Source organism: Melozone crissalis, unplaced genomic scaffold (assembly GCF_028551555.1).
Source record: "Melozone crissalis strain CALT ecotype California unplaced genomic scaffold, PUWL_Pcris_2 ptg000014l_1, whole genome shotgun sequence".
NCBI classification, from domain to species: Eukaryota; Metazoa; Chordata; class Aves; order Passeriformes; family Passerellidae; genus Melozone; species Melozone crissalis.
Window position 1 is genome coordinate 17,245,173 of NW_026535792.1, and position 14,518 is coordinate 17,259,690.

General features: G+C 57.5%; 1 protein-coding gene across 1 annotated transcript; it reads right to left on the minus strand.

Annotated features, from left to right (window-relative positions):
- Positions 1 to 920: 920 nt before the first annotated feature.
- On the minus strand, positions 921 to 10,227 carry PML (PML nuclear body scaffold). The gene is made up of 8 exons (XM_054272485.1): positions 10,205 to 10,227; positions 9,976 to 10,164; positions 7,211 to 8,025; positions 4,256 to 4,833; positions 3,614 to 3,651; positions 3,262 to 3,354; positions 2,655 to 2,844; positions 921 to 1,780 (listed from the first exon to the last, which is right to left on the minus strand). Exons 1-8 carry the CDS (start codon positions 10,223 to 10,225, stop codon positions 1,692 to 1,694), a joined length of 2,013 nt encoding a protein of 670 aa, XP_054128460.1. The 5' UTR covers positions 10,226 to 10,227; the 3' UTR covers positions 921 to 1,691.
- Between the last annotated feature and the right edge of the window lie 4,291 nt (positions 10,228 to 14,518).

Sequence of the window (14,518 nt, forward strand, 5' to 3'; positions counted from 1 at the left end):
GTCACAGTGTCACATGGTCAGTGTCACCAGTGTGACCATGTCAGTGTCACAGGGTCACTGTGTCAGTGTCACACGTGTCAGTGTCCCTAGTGTCCCCATGTCAGTGTCACAGTGTCACAGGGTGAGTGTCAGATGTGTCAGTGTCACATGTACCAGTGTCACCAGTGTCACCGTGTCAGTGTCACCAATGTCACAGAGTCAGTGTCACAGGCTCAGTGTCACACGTGTCAGTGTCACCAGTGTCACCATATCAGTATCACCAATGTCACCATGTCAGTGTCACACGGTCAGTGTTACAGGCTGTCCCCAGTGTCACACGGTCAGTGTCACAGGCTCGGTGTCACCAATGTCACAGCGTCGGTGTCCCCGTGTCGGTGTCCCCGGTGTCCCCAGAGCGGCGCCAGCCCGCGAGCCGCTGTGCAAGGGGGACACCTGGTGGTGGCACTGCCCTGTCACAGCCAGCCCCGCTCGGCGACACCGCCCGCGCCGCGACACTGCCACCCAGCGCCACCTGCATGGGGACACCCAGTGCCATTTGGGAACCCCAAAATTGGGATGTGGGAATCTCAAATCTGGCTGGGATTGAGGCAGGAACACTCAAATAACGGGAATTATGGGACTCCCAAAAATGGGATCTGGGAATCCTAAACCTGGCCAGGATTGAGGCAGGAATGCACAAATCCCAGGAATTTTGGGACTCCCAGAAATGGGATCTGGGAACCCCAAACCCGGCCAGGACTGAGGCAGGAACACTCAAATCATTGGAATTTTGTGAGCCCCAAAAATGGGAATCCCAAATCCAGCTGGGATTGAGGCAGGAATGCACAAATCCCGGGAATTTAATCCATGGAAAACATTCCTGGAGCTGGGGTGTCCCATATAAAAAATGGGATCTGGGATAAAAGCAGAGACCCGAATTCATTCCCTGTCTTCCCTCGGGACAATCCCAAACTGTTTTCCTGGGAAATGGAAATTCCATTTCCCTCTTTTCCTGGATTTTTGTGGGAACGTGGCTGGAACAGGCTCCTTTACTCATGGAATGTGGAAATTTTATCCCTGGGATCTCTCCTTGCCCTCGGGGATTTCTCCTGTCCCTAAAATGCCAGGATCAGTGCCCGGAGCAGGGAGCTGGGACAGGTTTCACCTCAGAATTCCCAGGTTTTCCCTCTGCTCAGGATTGTTTGGGAAAAGCAGAGTGGGAAGAAGAGGAAGAAGCTGGAATTTTATCCCAAAGCAGATTTATTGAGGGGAGACATAAAAAACCTGGGATTTTAAACCCTCATTACACCAGGAAACTGACCCCAATCCTAATCCCAATCCCAATCCCAAGGAATTCCCAGCTCCAAGTGCTGATGGGGGATCCCAGAGGGGATCCCACCCTTGGGATCATTTCCCCACCTTCAGGGGGGCTCAGGAACGGGATCCGCCGGCACCGATCCCAACTCCCATCCCAAATTTTACTTTGGGATCAACACAGACAGGATTTAAGAGGAGAACAACATTCCCAGGAAACCTCAAAGCATTGAAGGGGAGATCCCAGCAGATCCAGGTGGGATTTGGGGCCACTCTGGCACACCAGAGCTCAGTCCAAGAATAAATTTGGGATTGGCCAAGAAGAGGAAAGTCCAAGCAGAAATCTGGGAATGGGAGGCCGGGAATTGCAGGATGAGGCCAGAGGATCCCATGGGATGTCAGCACGGGGGCGGCTCCGGTGTCACCGTCACCACCACGGTGTCCTCGTCGCTGTCGTCAGAGCTGCAGATGATGATGCTGCCGCCCTCTGCAAGGGAAATCCCAAAATTCCGGATCCCACAGGATCAATGTTCCTGAGCTTTGCACCAGGAACCAACCAGAGCATGGGGGCAACCCCTGGAATGGTGGCGACCACGTGGATCCTAAATTCCATGGATCCTTCACTCCATGGATCCTGAATTCCACAGATCCTTCACCCAATGGATCCCTCATTCCATGGATACTGAATTCCACAGATCCCTCACCCCATGGGTCCTTCATCCCATGGATCCTTCAATCCATGGATCCCCCACCCCATGGATCCCCCATTCCATGGATCCTTCATCCCACGGATCCTGAATTCCATGGATCCCTCAACCCATGGATCCCAGATCACATAGATCCTTCACCCCATGGATCCTTCACCCCATGGATCCTTCATCTCATGGATCCTTCATCCCACAGATCCCTCATCCCATGGATCCTTCACCCTATGGATCCTTCACCCTATGGATCCTTCATCCCATGGATCCTGAAACCTATGGATCCTGAATCCCACGGATCCCTCATTCCATGTATCCCTCATCCCATGGATCCTTCATCCCATGGATCCCTCACCCCATGGATTCTTCATCCCACGGTTCCCTTATCCCACAGATCCTTCATCCCAATATTCCCTCAGCCCATGGATCCTTCACTTCATGGATCCCTCATTCCATGGATCCTTCATCCCACAGATCCCTCATCCCAGTGTTCCCTCAGCCCATGGATTCCTCATCCCATGGATCCCTCACCCTACAGATCTGGATCCTCCCCACCCTTGGCCAAGATTCCCATGGAATGGGGGCACAGAAAGGCCAGAAATGATCCCATGGGATGAGGAAAAGCGGGATAGCAGGGACAGTGACATTCCCGGTGCCCACCTGTGTCACTAGCACGGACGCAGTTGTGCCGTGACGTGGAGGGGCCGGGCTCCGTCGGGAATTCCCACTGGGATTTGGGATGGCTGGGGCCTGGCTCGTGGTCACATTCCAGCTTCAGGAGTTTGGGAGACACCTGGCTGCCCCTCTCCATGCTGGGCAGCGGCCGCTTCCAGCAGGGCAGCGGGAGAGGCTGGAAAAGCAGGATTGGGATTGGGGTGGGATTAGGGTTGGGGTTGGGATTGGGGTTGGGATTTGGGATTGGAGTGGGGGTGGGATTTGAGTGGGATTGGGATTTGGGTGGGATTGGGGTGGGATTGGGGTTGGGATTGGTTTTGGGACTGGGGTGGGAGTGGCGTTGGGATTGGGATTGGAGTGGGATTGGGATGGGATTGGGGTGGGATTGGAGTGGGATTGGGGTTGGGATTGGTTTTGGGAATGGGGTGGGAGTGGCGTTGGGATTGGGATTGGAGTGGGATTGGGGTGGGATTGGGGTGGGATTGGGGTTGGGATTGGTTTTGGGAATGGGGTGGGATTGGCGTTGGGATTGGGATTGGAGTGGGATTGGGATTGGGATTGGGATTGGGATTGGGATCCCAGCGGATCTCACCTGGTTGGGACAGAGGGACCTCACCTCCTCCACGTGGATCTCCTCCAGGCTGGGGGAGATGCTGCGGGGTTTGGGATGGGTTGGATCCTCTTCCTGCGGGAAGAGTGGGAGTTGGGATGGGCTTGGGCCCCAGTGGAGGGGCGGGAACACCCTCGGGAATGGGGAAACTGAGGCACGGAGGGTTTGGGATGGGTCTGGGGGCTGCTCCCGTGGTCATGGAATTCCCCAGGGATGGAGCAGTGCCTGGTGGGATGTGGGAACTTGTGGATGAGGAAAGCCTGGGAATACCGGGATGGGGAGGGAAAGGAGAGGTGCAGGTTTTGGATGGGGCAGGAGCACCCCCATGTCTCACCAGGTTGTTCTCCAGGCCCACCTCGACCTCAGGGACATCTGGGGATGGAGAAAACTGGGATGAGACCCCGAGCTGGAGCCTCCAGAGCCAGGAAAATCCCACCTGGCAGCTCCAAACCCCTTCCCTCCGGATTGGGGTGGCCCCGGGGGCTTGGGAGGCTCCGGGGAGCCGGGAATGAGCATACCCAGAGCCACCGGGATTGGGGGACACCCAGAGGGCTCCACAAAAAAATCGGAGCAAATACCGGCTCTGGGGGGTGAGGAGCTGGAGCAGGGAAATGGGGGAGAGGAGGAGGAGGAGGGGAAGAAGGAGAAGGAGAAGAAAAAATGAAGAAAAATAAGGAGGAGGAGGAGAAGAAGGAAGGAGAACAAGGAGAAGAAGGGGGAGAAGGAGGAGGAGGAAAAGGGGAAGGGGAAGGAGAAGGAGAAGAAGGAGAAGGAGAAGAAGGAGAAGGAAAAGGTGAAGGGGAAGGAGAAGGAGAAGAAGGAGAAGGAGAAGGAGAAGGAGAAGGAGAAGGAGAAGGAGGAGAAGGAGAATCCAGCGCTGTCCCTGCTCACGGAGGGCGCTTTGCAGCCGGCCCAGCCCAGAGCTCCCAGCCTAGAGCTCCCTCCCCAGCCCAGCCCGGCCCGGCCCAGCGCTCACCCGGCCGGCCCGTGACGCGCTCCACCAGCGCCCGCAGCCGCGCCCGGCACTCGGCGAAGTCGGGCGGCTCTCGGAGCTCGGGGGGCTCGGGCGGCCGCAGCCGCCGCAGCTCCAGCAGCGCCGCCTTCACGAAGGGCTGCATGTCCATGAGCTCCTGCTCGCCGCCGTAGCGCCCCAGCCTCTCCACCAGCCTCTCGGCCGCCTCCAGCCGCAGCAGCGCGCCCTCGGCCCCGCTCAGCTCCTCCGCCAGCGCGCTCCGGCCGCGCTCCGGCCGCGCCTCCAGCAGCGCCCGCAGCTCCTCGGCCTCGCTGCGCACCAGCTCCTGCAGGCGCTCGGCGCTGGCGCGGACGCGCTCCCGCAGCCGCTCCCGCTGCTCCTCCCGCCGCGCCGCCTCGCCCCGCAGCCGCCCCAGCGCCGCCTCGAAGGAGCGGCGGAGGCGCCGCAGGTCCCGGCGCAGCGAGCGCAGCTCGTCCTGGCGGCGGCGGCTCTCGGCGCGCAGGTCGCGGAAGGGAGCGTGGCGAGTGTCCAGCAGCGCGCACGGACAGCACAGAGCCCGCTCGCAGCGCGGACAGTAGATGCTGGCAGGGGACACATGGGGGGCGTCAGGGAGCGGTGGCAGCAGGGACACGCGCGGGAGGACAGCGGGGAGATGCTGAGGGATACCGGGATTGGCTCCCGGGATGGGGGACAGGGACACGGGGCAGGGAGGGACAGCAATGGATGGGGGTCAGGGAGGGACAGGGGTCAGCGATGGACAGGGGTCAGGGATAGACAGGGGTCAGCGATGGACAGTAGTCATGAATGGACAGGGGTCAGGGATGGACAGTGATGGATGGGGGTCAGTGATGGACAGCAATCAATAATGGACAGGGGTCAGTGATGGACAGAGGTCAGTGATGGACATGGGTCAGGGAGGGGCAGAGGTCAGGGAGGGACAGGGGTCAGGGATGGACAGCGACCAATCATGGACAAGGGGTCAGTGATGGACAGGAGTCCGGGATGGACAGGGGTCAGCAAGGGACAGTGGTCAGGGATGGACAGGGGTCAGTCATGGACACCGGTCAGCAATGGATAGGGGTCAGGGATGGACAGTGATCAATAATGGACAGGGGTCAGTAATGGACAGGGGTTAGGGATGGACACTTGTCAGGGATGGACAGCGGTCAGTCATGGACACGGGTCAGGGGTCAGGGAGGGACAGTGATGGACAGGGGTCAATGATGGACATGAGTCAGTGATGGACACCAGTCAGCAATGGACAGGGGTCAGGGATGGACAGCGGTCAAGAAGGGACAGCGGTAAGTCATGGACACGGGTCAGGGATGAACAGGGGTAAGGGAGGGACACTGGTCAGGGATGGACAATGATGGTCAGTGGTCAGGGATGAACAGGGGTCAGGGATGGGCAGGGGTCAGGGATGGAAACCAGTCAGCCATGGTCAGTGGTCAGCAAAGGTCAGTGATGGTCAGTGATCATCAGAGGGCAGGGTTGGACAGGGGTCATGGATGGACACTGGTCAGGGATGGACAGCAGTCAGTGATGGTCAGTGATGGTCAGTGATGGTCAGTGATGGTCAGTGATGGTCAGTGATTGTCAATGATGGTCAGGGATGGACAGCAGTCAGTGATGGTCAGTGATGGTCAGTGATGGTCTGTGATGGTCAGTGATGGTCAGCGACGGTCAGTGCCCATTCCAGGGCAGCCCAGACCATGTCCAGCCCTCTCTGGAGCCTTTCCCCAAATCCCTGCTGGAGCTCCCCTGGCTCCCCGGGGCCTCTGTGGGGTCACTGCCATCAGTCCCCAGACACGGGGGACAAAACCCCAATGGTGGAGCTGTGGGGACGGGAGATCTGGGGACAGGAGGGGATTTGAGGACAGGACGAGGTTTGGGTACAGGATGAGATTTGGGAGCAGTGTGAGATTTTGGGACAGGATGAGATTTGGGCCCATCCCACTCCAGCACATTCCAGGCTGGAGCATCACCCCCAAACCTCCTGGAGCAGGGCAGGATTCGGGGACAGGGTGAGATTTGGGGACAGTGTGAAATTCAGGGACAGGATGAGATTTGGGTACAGGACGAGATTTGGGGACAGGGTGAGGTTTGGGGCCAGAATGAATTTGGGGGGGCAGAATGAATTTTGGGAAAAGGACCACGCTTTGGGCAGGGGAAGAGGTTTGGGGACAGCGTGAGATTTGGGGATGGGGGACATTTGGGAGTGCAGTGAGATTTGGGGACAGGATGAGTTTTGGGGACAGGATGAGGTTTGAGGATGGGATGAAATTTGAGGATGGGATGAGATTTGGAGACAGGACAAGATTTGGAGACAGGACAAGATTTGGGGACAGGATGAGATTTGGGGATGGGATGAGTTTTGGGGACGGGATGAGATTTGGGGCCATGGCAATGTTTGGGGACAGGCCAAGGTGTGAGGACAGTGTGAGATTTGAGGATAGGACAAGGCTTGGGGATGGGACAAGATTTGGGGACAGCATAAGTTTTGGGGACAGGATGAGATTTGAGGATGGGATGAGATTTAGGGATGGGCTGAGATTTGGGGACAGGACAAGATTTGGGGCCATGGCAATGTTTGGAGACAGGCTGAGGTGCGGGGACAGTGTGAGGTTTGGGGATAGGACAAGATTTGGGGACGAGATGAGATTTGGGGCCATGGCAATGTTTAGGGACAGGCCAAGGTGTGAGGACTGTGTGAGATTTGAGGACATAATGAGGTTTGGGGATGGGATGAGCTTTGGGGACAGGACGAGATTTGGGGCAGTGGCAATATTTGAGGATAGGTCAAGGTGTAAGGACAGGACGAGGTTTGGGGACGGGACAAGATTTGGAGACAGGATGAGATTTGGAGACATGATGAAGTTTGAGGGTGGGATGAGATTTGGGGCTGGGACAAGATTTGGGGCCATGGCAATGTTTGGGGACAGGCTGAGGTGTGGGGACAGTGTGAGATTTGTGGGGATAGGACGAGGTTTGGGGACAAGATGAGATTTGGGGATGGGATGAGATTTGGAGACGGGACAAGACTGGAAGACAGCTCGAGGTTTGGGGATGGGACACGATTTGGGGCTGGGACAAGATTTGGGGACAGGACGAGGTTTGGGGCCAGGACAAGATTTGGGGCCGGGATGAGGTTTGGTCCCACGCCCCCATTTGAGGCTGGGCATGCGCTCCCACCTGCACACGCGGCTCTCCTCGGGGTGGCTGTCGCTGGAGCAGAAGAGGCTGCAGGAGCCGCGCGTGTCCTCCAGGAACTGCCTCGCCGAGCCCGCCCGCAGCTCCTCCACCCTGCGCACCCGGTGCGCCTTCTTCTTGTGCCACCACTGGTGCTCCTCCAGACACCGCCCGCAGAAGAACTCCTCGCAGTCCGAGCACCACACCAGCGCCGCCTCGGCGCGGCAGCGGCTGCAGCCGGGCCCGCCCGAGCTGCGGATCTGCCGCCAGAGCTGCAGGCGGCTCCGCAGGTTGCAGAAGAGCAGGTTGTCCACGGCCGGAGCGCCCGTGGCCGCCTGGCAGCGCGGGCACTGCTTGGTGTCGCTCAGGCAGCCCGGGCACAGCGTGTGCAGGCAGCGCAGCAGCCGCGGCTGCGCCGAGTCCTGCCCGCAGCCATCGCACCGCAGGAACTGGAAATCTTCGTCTTCATCCTCATCCTCACCCTCGCCCTCCGCCGCCGCCGGGCACGGCGGGGAGGCGGGCGCGGCGGGGCCCGGCTCTGGGTGAGGCTCCGGTTCCGCTTCTGGCTCCGGTTCCGTCTCCATCTGCGGAGGTGCGGGGTTCTCCCGCGGGATGGAAGAAGTTGGGGCTCGGTCCCGTGAATCCCGCTCGGGGTTCTGCTGTCCCGCCCCTCGCAGGTTCCTCCCCGAGCTCTCGGCCTTCCTGGAATTTGAGATTTCCCAAGCGCCGGTGGAAACGAAAGCAAAACGGTTTCGGTGCCGCTGCGGCCACCGCCCCTTCCTGCTTCGACAGAGGGAAAAGCGGGAACACCCTGGCAGCGACCCCCCAACCTTCCCTGCAGCGACCCCACAACCCCCTTGGCAGCGACCCCAAAATCCCCCCGGCAGTGACCCAAAAACACCCTGACAGCGACCCCAAACCTCCCGGGCAGCGACCCCAAAACCCTCTTGGTAGTGACCCCAAAACACCCCGGCAGTGACCCCAAAACAGCCCAGCAACTCTGTCCCCAGCACCAGCCCTGTCCCCAAAGGTTTCCCCAGGGGTATCCCCATCCCTGTCCCCATAGATGTCCCCAGCCCTGTCCCCAGAGGTGGACCCTCGCCACTCCTCACCCCAGCTCGGCAGCGCGCACAAACCCCCACACGTCTCCCCAATAAATATTTGGGGGGCCAGAAAAAGGAAAAAGCCGGGACCCCCTTCCCAGCCCGCCCTACAAACGCACCCGCCCCCTCTCCCCGGGCAGGAACGGCCCGCGGGTCCCCCCGTGTCCCCCGGTGTGTCCCCGTGTCCCCTCGGGGGGCTTCGGTTTGTCCCCGGGGCTCCGGTTTGTCCCCGTGTCCCCCGGTTTGTCCCCGTGTCCCCCGGTACCTGCGGGGTCGCGGCGGGGCCGGGAGCGGCGGGAGGAGGAGCGGGGAGAGGGCGGGACAGAGGGACGGAGGGACGGACGGAGGGGAGACCGGGATCTGTGGGGCGGTGCCGGGGGAATCCGGGCGTGGGGGAACGGGGGGATGCGGGATCGGGATTGGGATTCTGGGATGGGGATTTTGGGATTGGGATTGGGATTCTGGGATGGGGATCGGGATATAGGACCGGGATGGGGAATGAGGATGGGGATATGGGACCGGGATCGGGGTGTGGGAACTGGATGAGGATATGAGACCGGGATGGGGCTGTGGGATCTGGATGCAGGACCGGGGTCAGGATGTGGGACCGGGATGTGGGATCGGGATGGGGACGTGGGATCGGGATGGGGATGTGGGGTCGGGATGGTGGTTCAGGGACCGGGATGGGGATGTGGGATCGGGATGAGGATATGGGGTTGGGATCGGTCTGTGGGAACTGAATGGGGACGTGGGATCCGGATGTGGGACCGGGACCGGGATAGGAATGTGAGATATGGGACCGGGATGGGGATGCGGGATCGGGATGGGGTTATGGGATGGGGATGAGGATATGGGACCGGGATGGGGATGCGGGATCGGGATGGGGTTATGGGATGGGGATGAGGATATGGGACCGGGATTGGGATGTGGGATCAGGATGTGGGACCGGGACCGGGATGGGGTTGTGGGATCGGGATGGGGATGGGGATGTGGGACCGGGATGCAGTTGTGGGATCGCGGTGGGGATGTGGGGTCGGGATGGGGATGGGGATGGGGATGTGGGATGGGATGGGGATGTGGGATGGGGATTCAGGCACCGGGAAGGGGACGATCCCGGCCCCGGGAAGGCGCTGCCGGTTCCGTGGGGGCGGTTCCGGTGTCCGAGCCCGCCCCCGCCGCTCCGGGCCCGCTCCGTCCCCATTGTCCCCGCGGTGGAGCCGCGCCAGCCCCGCCCCGTCCCGAGGGACATTCCCGGCCCCATTCCCGGCCCCATTCCCACCCCAATCCCGGCCCCATTCCCACCCCGCCACACGCAGGGGGTGGCACCGCCGCAAGGCCGGGGCGGGGATTTTGGGGACAAAACGCCGCCCCTGTAATGGCCGCGGTGCCCCGATCCCAAATCCCCGCGTTCCCGGATCGGGATGCGCTCACCGGGCCGGGATTTGGGATCGGCTCCGCTCCGGCGCTGTCACATGACGGAGCCACCAGGAAGCGCCGCCGCTCCTCTTTCCTGTCCCCAACCCCGCGCTGGCGACAACGCCACCTCGCCGAGTGTCGCCAGTGTCGCCAGAGCGGGGCCGGGACCGCGGGAGGATCCCGGAGCTCCGGGGAATTTGTCACCTGAGGTGGCACCTGGGGTGGCACCGCTCGGGTTTGTCACCTGGGGTGGCAGTGCTCCCATTTGTCACCCGAGGTGGCAGTGAAAAAACCCCAAAAGATTTCATCAGTCCTCAGCCCAGCTGACCCCAAAGCTCATCCTGGTGTCCCTGGAATGTCACCAAGCCCAGGCGACCCCAAACTCTGTCCCCAGGTCACCCCAAACCCTTTTGTGGTGGCTCTGGAGTGTCCCCAAAGCTCGTCCTGATGTCCCTGGAATGTCACCAAGCCCAGGCGACCCCAAACTCTGTCACTCCCCAGGTGACCCCAAATCCTCCAGTGCCACCGCCCCGACTGACCCCAAACCCTTCTGTGATGTCCCTTAAGCGTCACCAACCCAAGTGACCCCAAATCATTGAATGCCACCCTGATCCCCGGTGCCCCCAAATCCTGCCCTGGTGTCCCTTAAGTGTCACCAAGCCCAGATGACCCCAAACTCTGTCACTCCCCAGGTGACCTCAAATCCTCCAGTGCCACCATCCCAGGTGAGCCCAAACCCTTCCACAGTGTCCCTCAATATCCCCAAATCCTCAAGTGTCGTTCTGACCCCAGTGACCCAAATCCTGCCCTGGTGTCCCCTGAGTGCCACCACCTCAGGGCACCCCAAAACCTCAAATATCACCACCCCAGGTGACCCCAAACCCTTCTGTGGTGGCTCTGGAGTGTCCCCAAAGCTCATCCTGGTGTCCCTGGAGCATCTCCAATCCCGGGGAACCCCAAATCCTCCAGTGCCACCGCCCCGACTGACCCCAAACCCTTCTGTGATGTCCCTTAAGTGTCACCAACCCAAGTGACCCCAAATCCTTGAATGTCACCCTGATCCTCAGTGCCCCCAAATCCTGCCCTGGTGTCCCTGGAATGTCACCAAGCCCAGATGACCCCAAACTCCGTCCCCAGGTGACCTCAAATCCTCGAGTGCCACCACCTCAGGTGACCCCAAACCCTTCCACGGTTTTCCTCAGTGTCCCCAACCCAAGTGACCCCAAATCCTCAAGTGTCGTTCTGACCCCGGTGACCCCAAATCCTGCCCTGGCGTCCCCTGAGTGCCACCACCTCAGGGCACCCCAAAACCTCAAATGTCACCACCCTAGTGACCCCAAACCCTTTTGTGGTGTCCCCTGACTGTCACCGCCCCAGGGGACCCCAAACCCCACTCTGGTGACCCCAAATCCTGCCCTGGTGTCCCTGGAGCGTCCCCAATCCCGGGGAACCCCAAATCCTCGAGTTTCACCAACCCCAGGTGACCCCAAACCCTTCTGTGATGTCCCTCAAGTGTCACCAGCCCCAAGTCACCCCAAACCCTGACCCCATGACCCCAAACCCTTCTGTGATGGCTCTGGAGTGTCCCCAAAGCTCATCCTGGTGTCCCTGGAATGTCACCAAACCCAGGTGACACCAAATCCTCGAGTTTCACCAACCCCAGGTGACCCCAAACCCTTCTCTGGTGTCCCTTAATTGTCCCCAACCCGAGTGACCCCAAACTCCATAAGGGTCGGGATCAGGATCCTGGAATTCCCTGGGATTTGCCCCTGGGGCAAATTTGGGGTCCCATTCCCAACTCCAAAATTCCCAGTTTGGGAATCCCAGAATTCCCGGCGATCCTGTGGGATCCTCCTGGGGAATGGCAGGGCTGGGATTGGGATCCCAGAATTCTGTGGGATTTGGGATCCCGGAATTCTGTGGGATTTGGGATCCTGGAATTCTGTGGGATTGGGATCCTGGAATTCTGTGGGATTTGGGATCCCGGAATTCTGTGGTATTTGCCCCATTTGGGGTCACATTCCCAACCCCAAAAACCCCAGTGATTCCATGGGATCCTCCTGTTCCCAGCTGGAATTCCCATGGAAACCCCAATCCAGAGCAGGAAATCCTCGCTCTGGGGGAAATTCCCAAATATTCCCAAATATCCCAAAGGGATGTCCTGAAATTCCCAGGAAATCTCAGGAGATCCTGGGAAATCCACCCTGAAGGAATTCCCAAGGATTTGGAGGGGCTGGAGAGGGAAATCTGGGGTTGGGAAAAATGGGAATTCTGGGATCCCAAATCCCATTTTGGGACTGGGAAAAAGGGGAATGCCAGGATCCCAAATCCCACTTTGGGATTGGAAGCTCTGGGATCCCAAATCCCAGTTTGGGACTGGGAATTCTGGGATCCCAAATCCCAGTCTGGAACTGGGAAAAATGGGAATGCCGGAGTCCCAAATCCCAGTTTAGGACTGGGAATTCCAGGATTCCAAATCCCACTTCAGGATTGGGAAAAATGGGAATTCTGGGATTCCAAATCCCACTTTGGGATTGTGAAGAATGGGAATTCTGGGATCCTAAATCCCAGTTTAGGATTGGGAAAAATGGGAATTCTGGGATCTCAAATCCCAGTTTGGTATTGGGAATTCTGGGATCCCAAATCCCAGTTTGGACTGGGAAAAATGGGAATGCCGAGATCCCAAATCCCAAAAATCCATTTTTTCCCAGAAAAATTCCAGGACACCCAAATCCCAAAAATCCTTTTTTTTTCCTGGAGTTTTGGCCCATGGAAAAGGGGGAAGAGCTCAGAATTCCCACTGGGATTTGGGATCAGCCTTTTTCCAGGAGGGAATTTGGGATCCTGGATGGGATTTTTCCCAATTTTTCCTGCCTTTGGAGCTCCCTGGTCCCAAAAATCCCGTGAATCCCTATAGAATCAGACCCCCCTCTCCTCCAGCTGGGATTTTTTCCAGGAAAAATCTCTGGGAAAAGCTCTTCCCAAATTCCCATTTTTCCATGGATTTTTTTACATTCTGGAAAATCTGGGAATGGGAACAAATCTGGGGTCAGTTTTTTGGGATAAAATCCCAGTTTGGGATGAGAGAGAGGCAGGAATTGCACCCCCAGGAATTCCAAACCCCGTAATTCTGATCCTGCTACAAGGATTGTTTGGAATTCTCGGATCCCACCAGGATAAACAATCCTTGGAATTCCTGTGCTCGGAATTCCCTCCCCCAATCCCAAAAGCAGCTCTGAAATTCCCTTTTCCTGCTTTTTTTCCCTCTTTTTTTAATGGGGTTTTGGCGTTTTCCCACTGCCATCCCCAAATCCCGGGATTTTGTGGGGCTGGGAGAGGAAAAATTTGGTAATTCTGGAGGGGATTTTGGGGTTTTTCATGGATTTGGGGATTTGTGGGAAAGGGAAGAGCTGGGATTTTCTCCCCTTGGATTTGGGATGGAAAACTGGGAATTGTGGGATCACCTCAGTTGGAATTCCTTGGGATGAGATTCTGAGTGGGATTTGGGATTTGGGGTGATCCAAATCCTTGGATTTGGGAAAGAATTCCTGGCTCCAAATCCTTATGGATTCCTTCCCAATCCAGGTTTTTATGGGATCATCCCCAGGTGTTTTTTGGGATCTTCCCTCGGTTTTCCTGGGATCCAGAGAGATTTTGATCCTAAAAACTCAGGAACAGCCGAAACCCCAAACCCAGAGCTGGGAATGAGGGAAAACTTCGGGAAAATCTGGGAAAACCCCCAAAAAATCTGGAAGGAGGCAAAACCCTTGAAATTCCCAGATCTCCCAAAATTCCTGGGATTAAAACTCAGCTTTTAGGAAAAATGGGATGGGGAAAAAAACGCGGATTTGGTGCTTGAGAATTCCCAAAAAATCCTTCTCCCATTTTTCCTCAAGAAATCAGAAATACCCTTTTCCCTATGGACCCCCCCCCTAATTCCCAGATTTTTTTTTCCTCTGGCTCCGTCCCGAGGGATTTTTCCCCAAATCCCGAAGGGATCCCGGAGTTTCCTGGGGTGAGGAGAGGCCTTGAATCCAAGGATTTTTCCCCCCTCGGGGGAAATTCCCTATATCTCCCTGACGCAGGAGTTCAGCCTCTGGAATTCCGGGAATTTCCGCAGTGTTTTAAACACAGGGAAACAAAAAACCCTAAAAAATCCCCGGGATTGGGGGATTTTGGGATGAGCAGAAAACCCCTGGAAGCAGCTGAGGGGTTGATGCTGATCCAGAAAATATTTTGGGAATACTGAGCTGCTTCCAGCTCCAAAACCAATGGAATTCTTTTGGGATCAATGCCAGGAATTCCTTTGGGGTCGATTTTGGAAAAAAAAAGAAATCCCAAATATGAGATTTTTTTCCGAGGAAAAAAGGGGGAGAGGGATTTTGGGATTTTGGGGAAAATGGAGCTGATGGAAAACTGGGAAATGGAAGGAGGGGGGACAGAAATTCTATTAAAATGCAATTAAATTCCATTTTAAAATTCCATTTAAAATTCCATTAAAAGAAATACCATTAAAAGAAATTCCATTAAAAATTCCATTAAGAAAAAAAGAATTCCA

Excerpts from the sequence above, each read along its gene's own strand:
- PML (XM_054272485.1), bottom strand. The coding sequence starts at position 10,225 with ATGGGAGCACTGCCACCCCAG. Across the intron at positions 8,026-9,975 it reads CGATCCCAAATCCCGGCCCG|ATGGAGACGGAACCGGAGCC; the intron begins GTGAGCGCATCC and ends GCACCTCCGCAG. Across the intron at positions 2,845-3,261 it reads GGTCCCTCTGTCCCAACCAG|CCTCTCCCGCTGCCCTGCTG; the intron begins GTGAGATCCGCT and ends CTGCTTTTCCAG.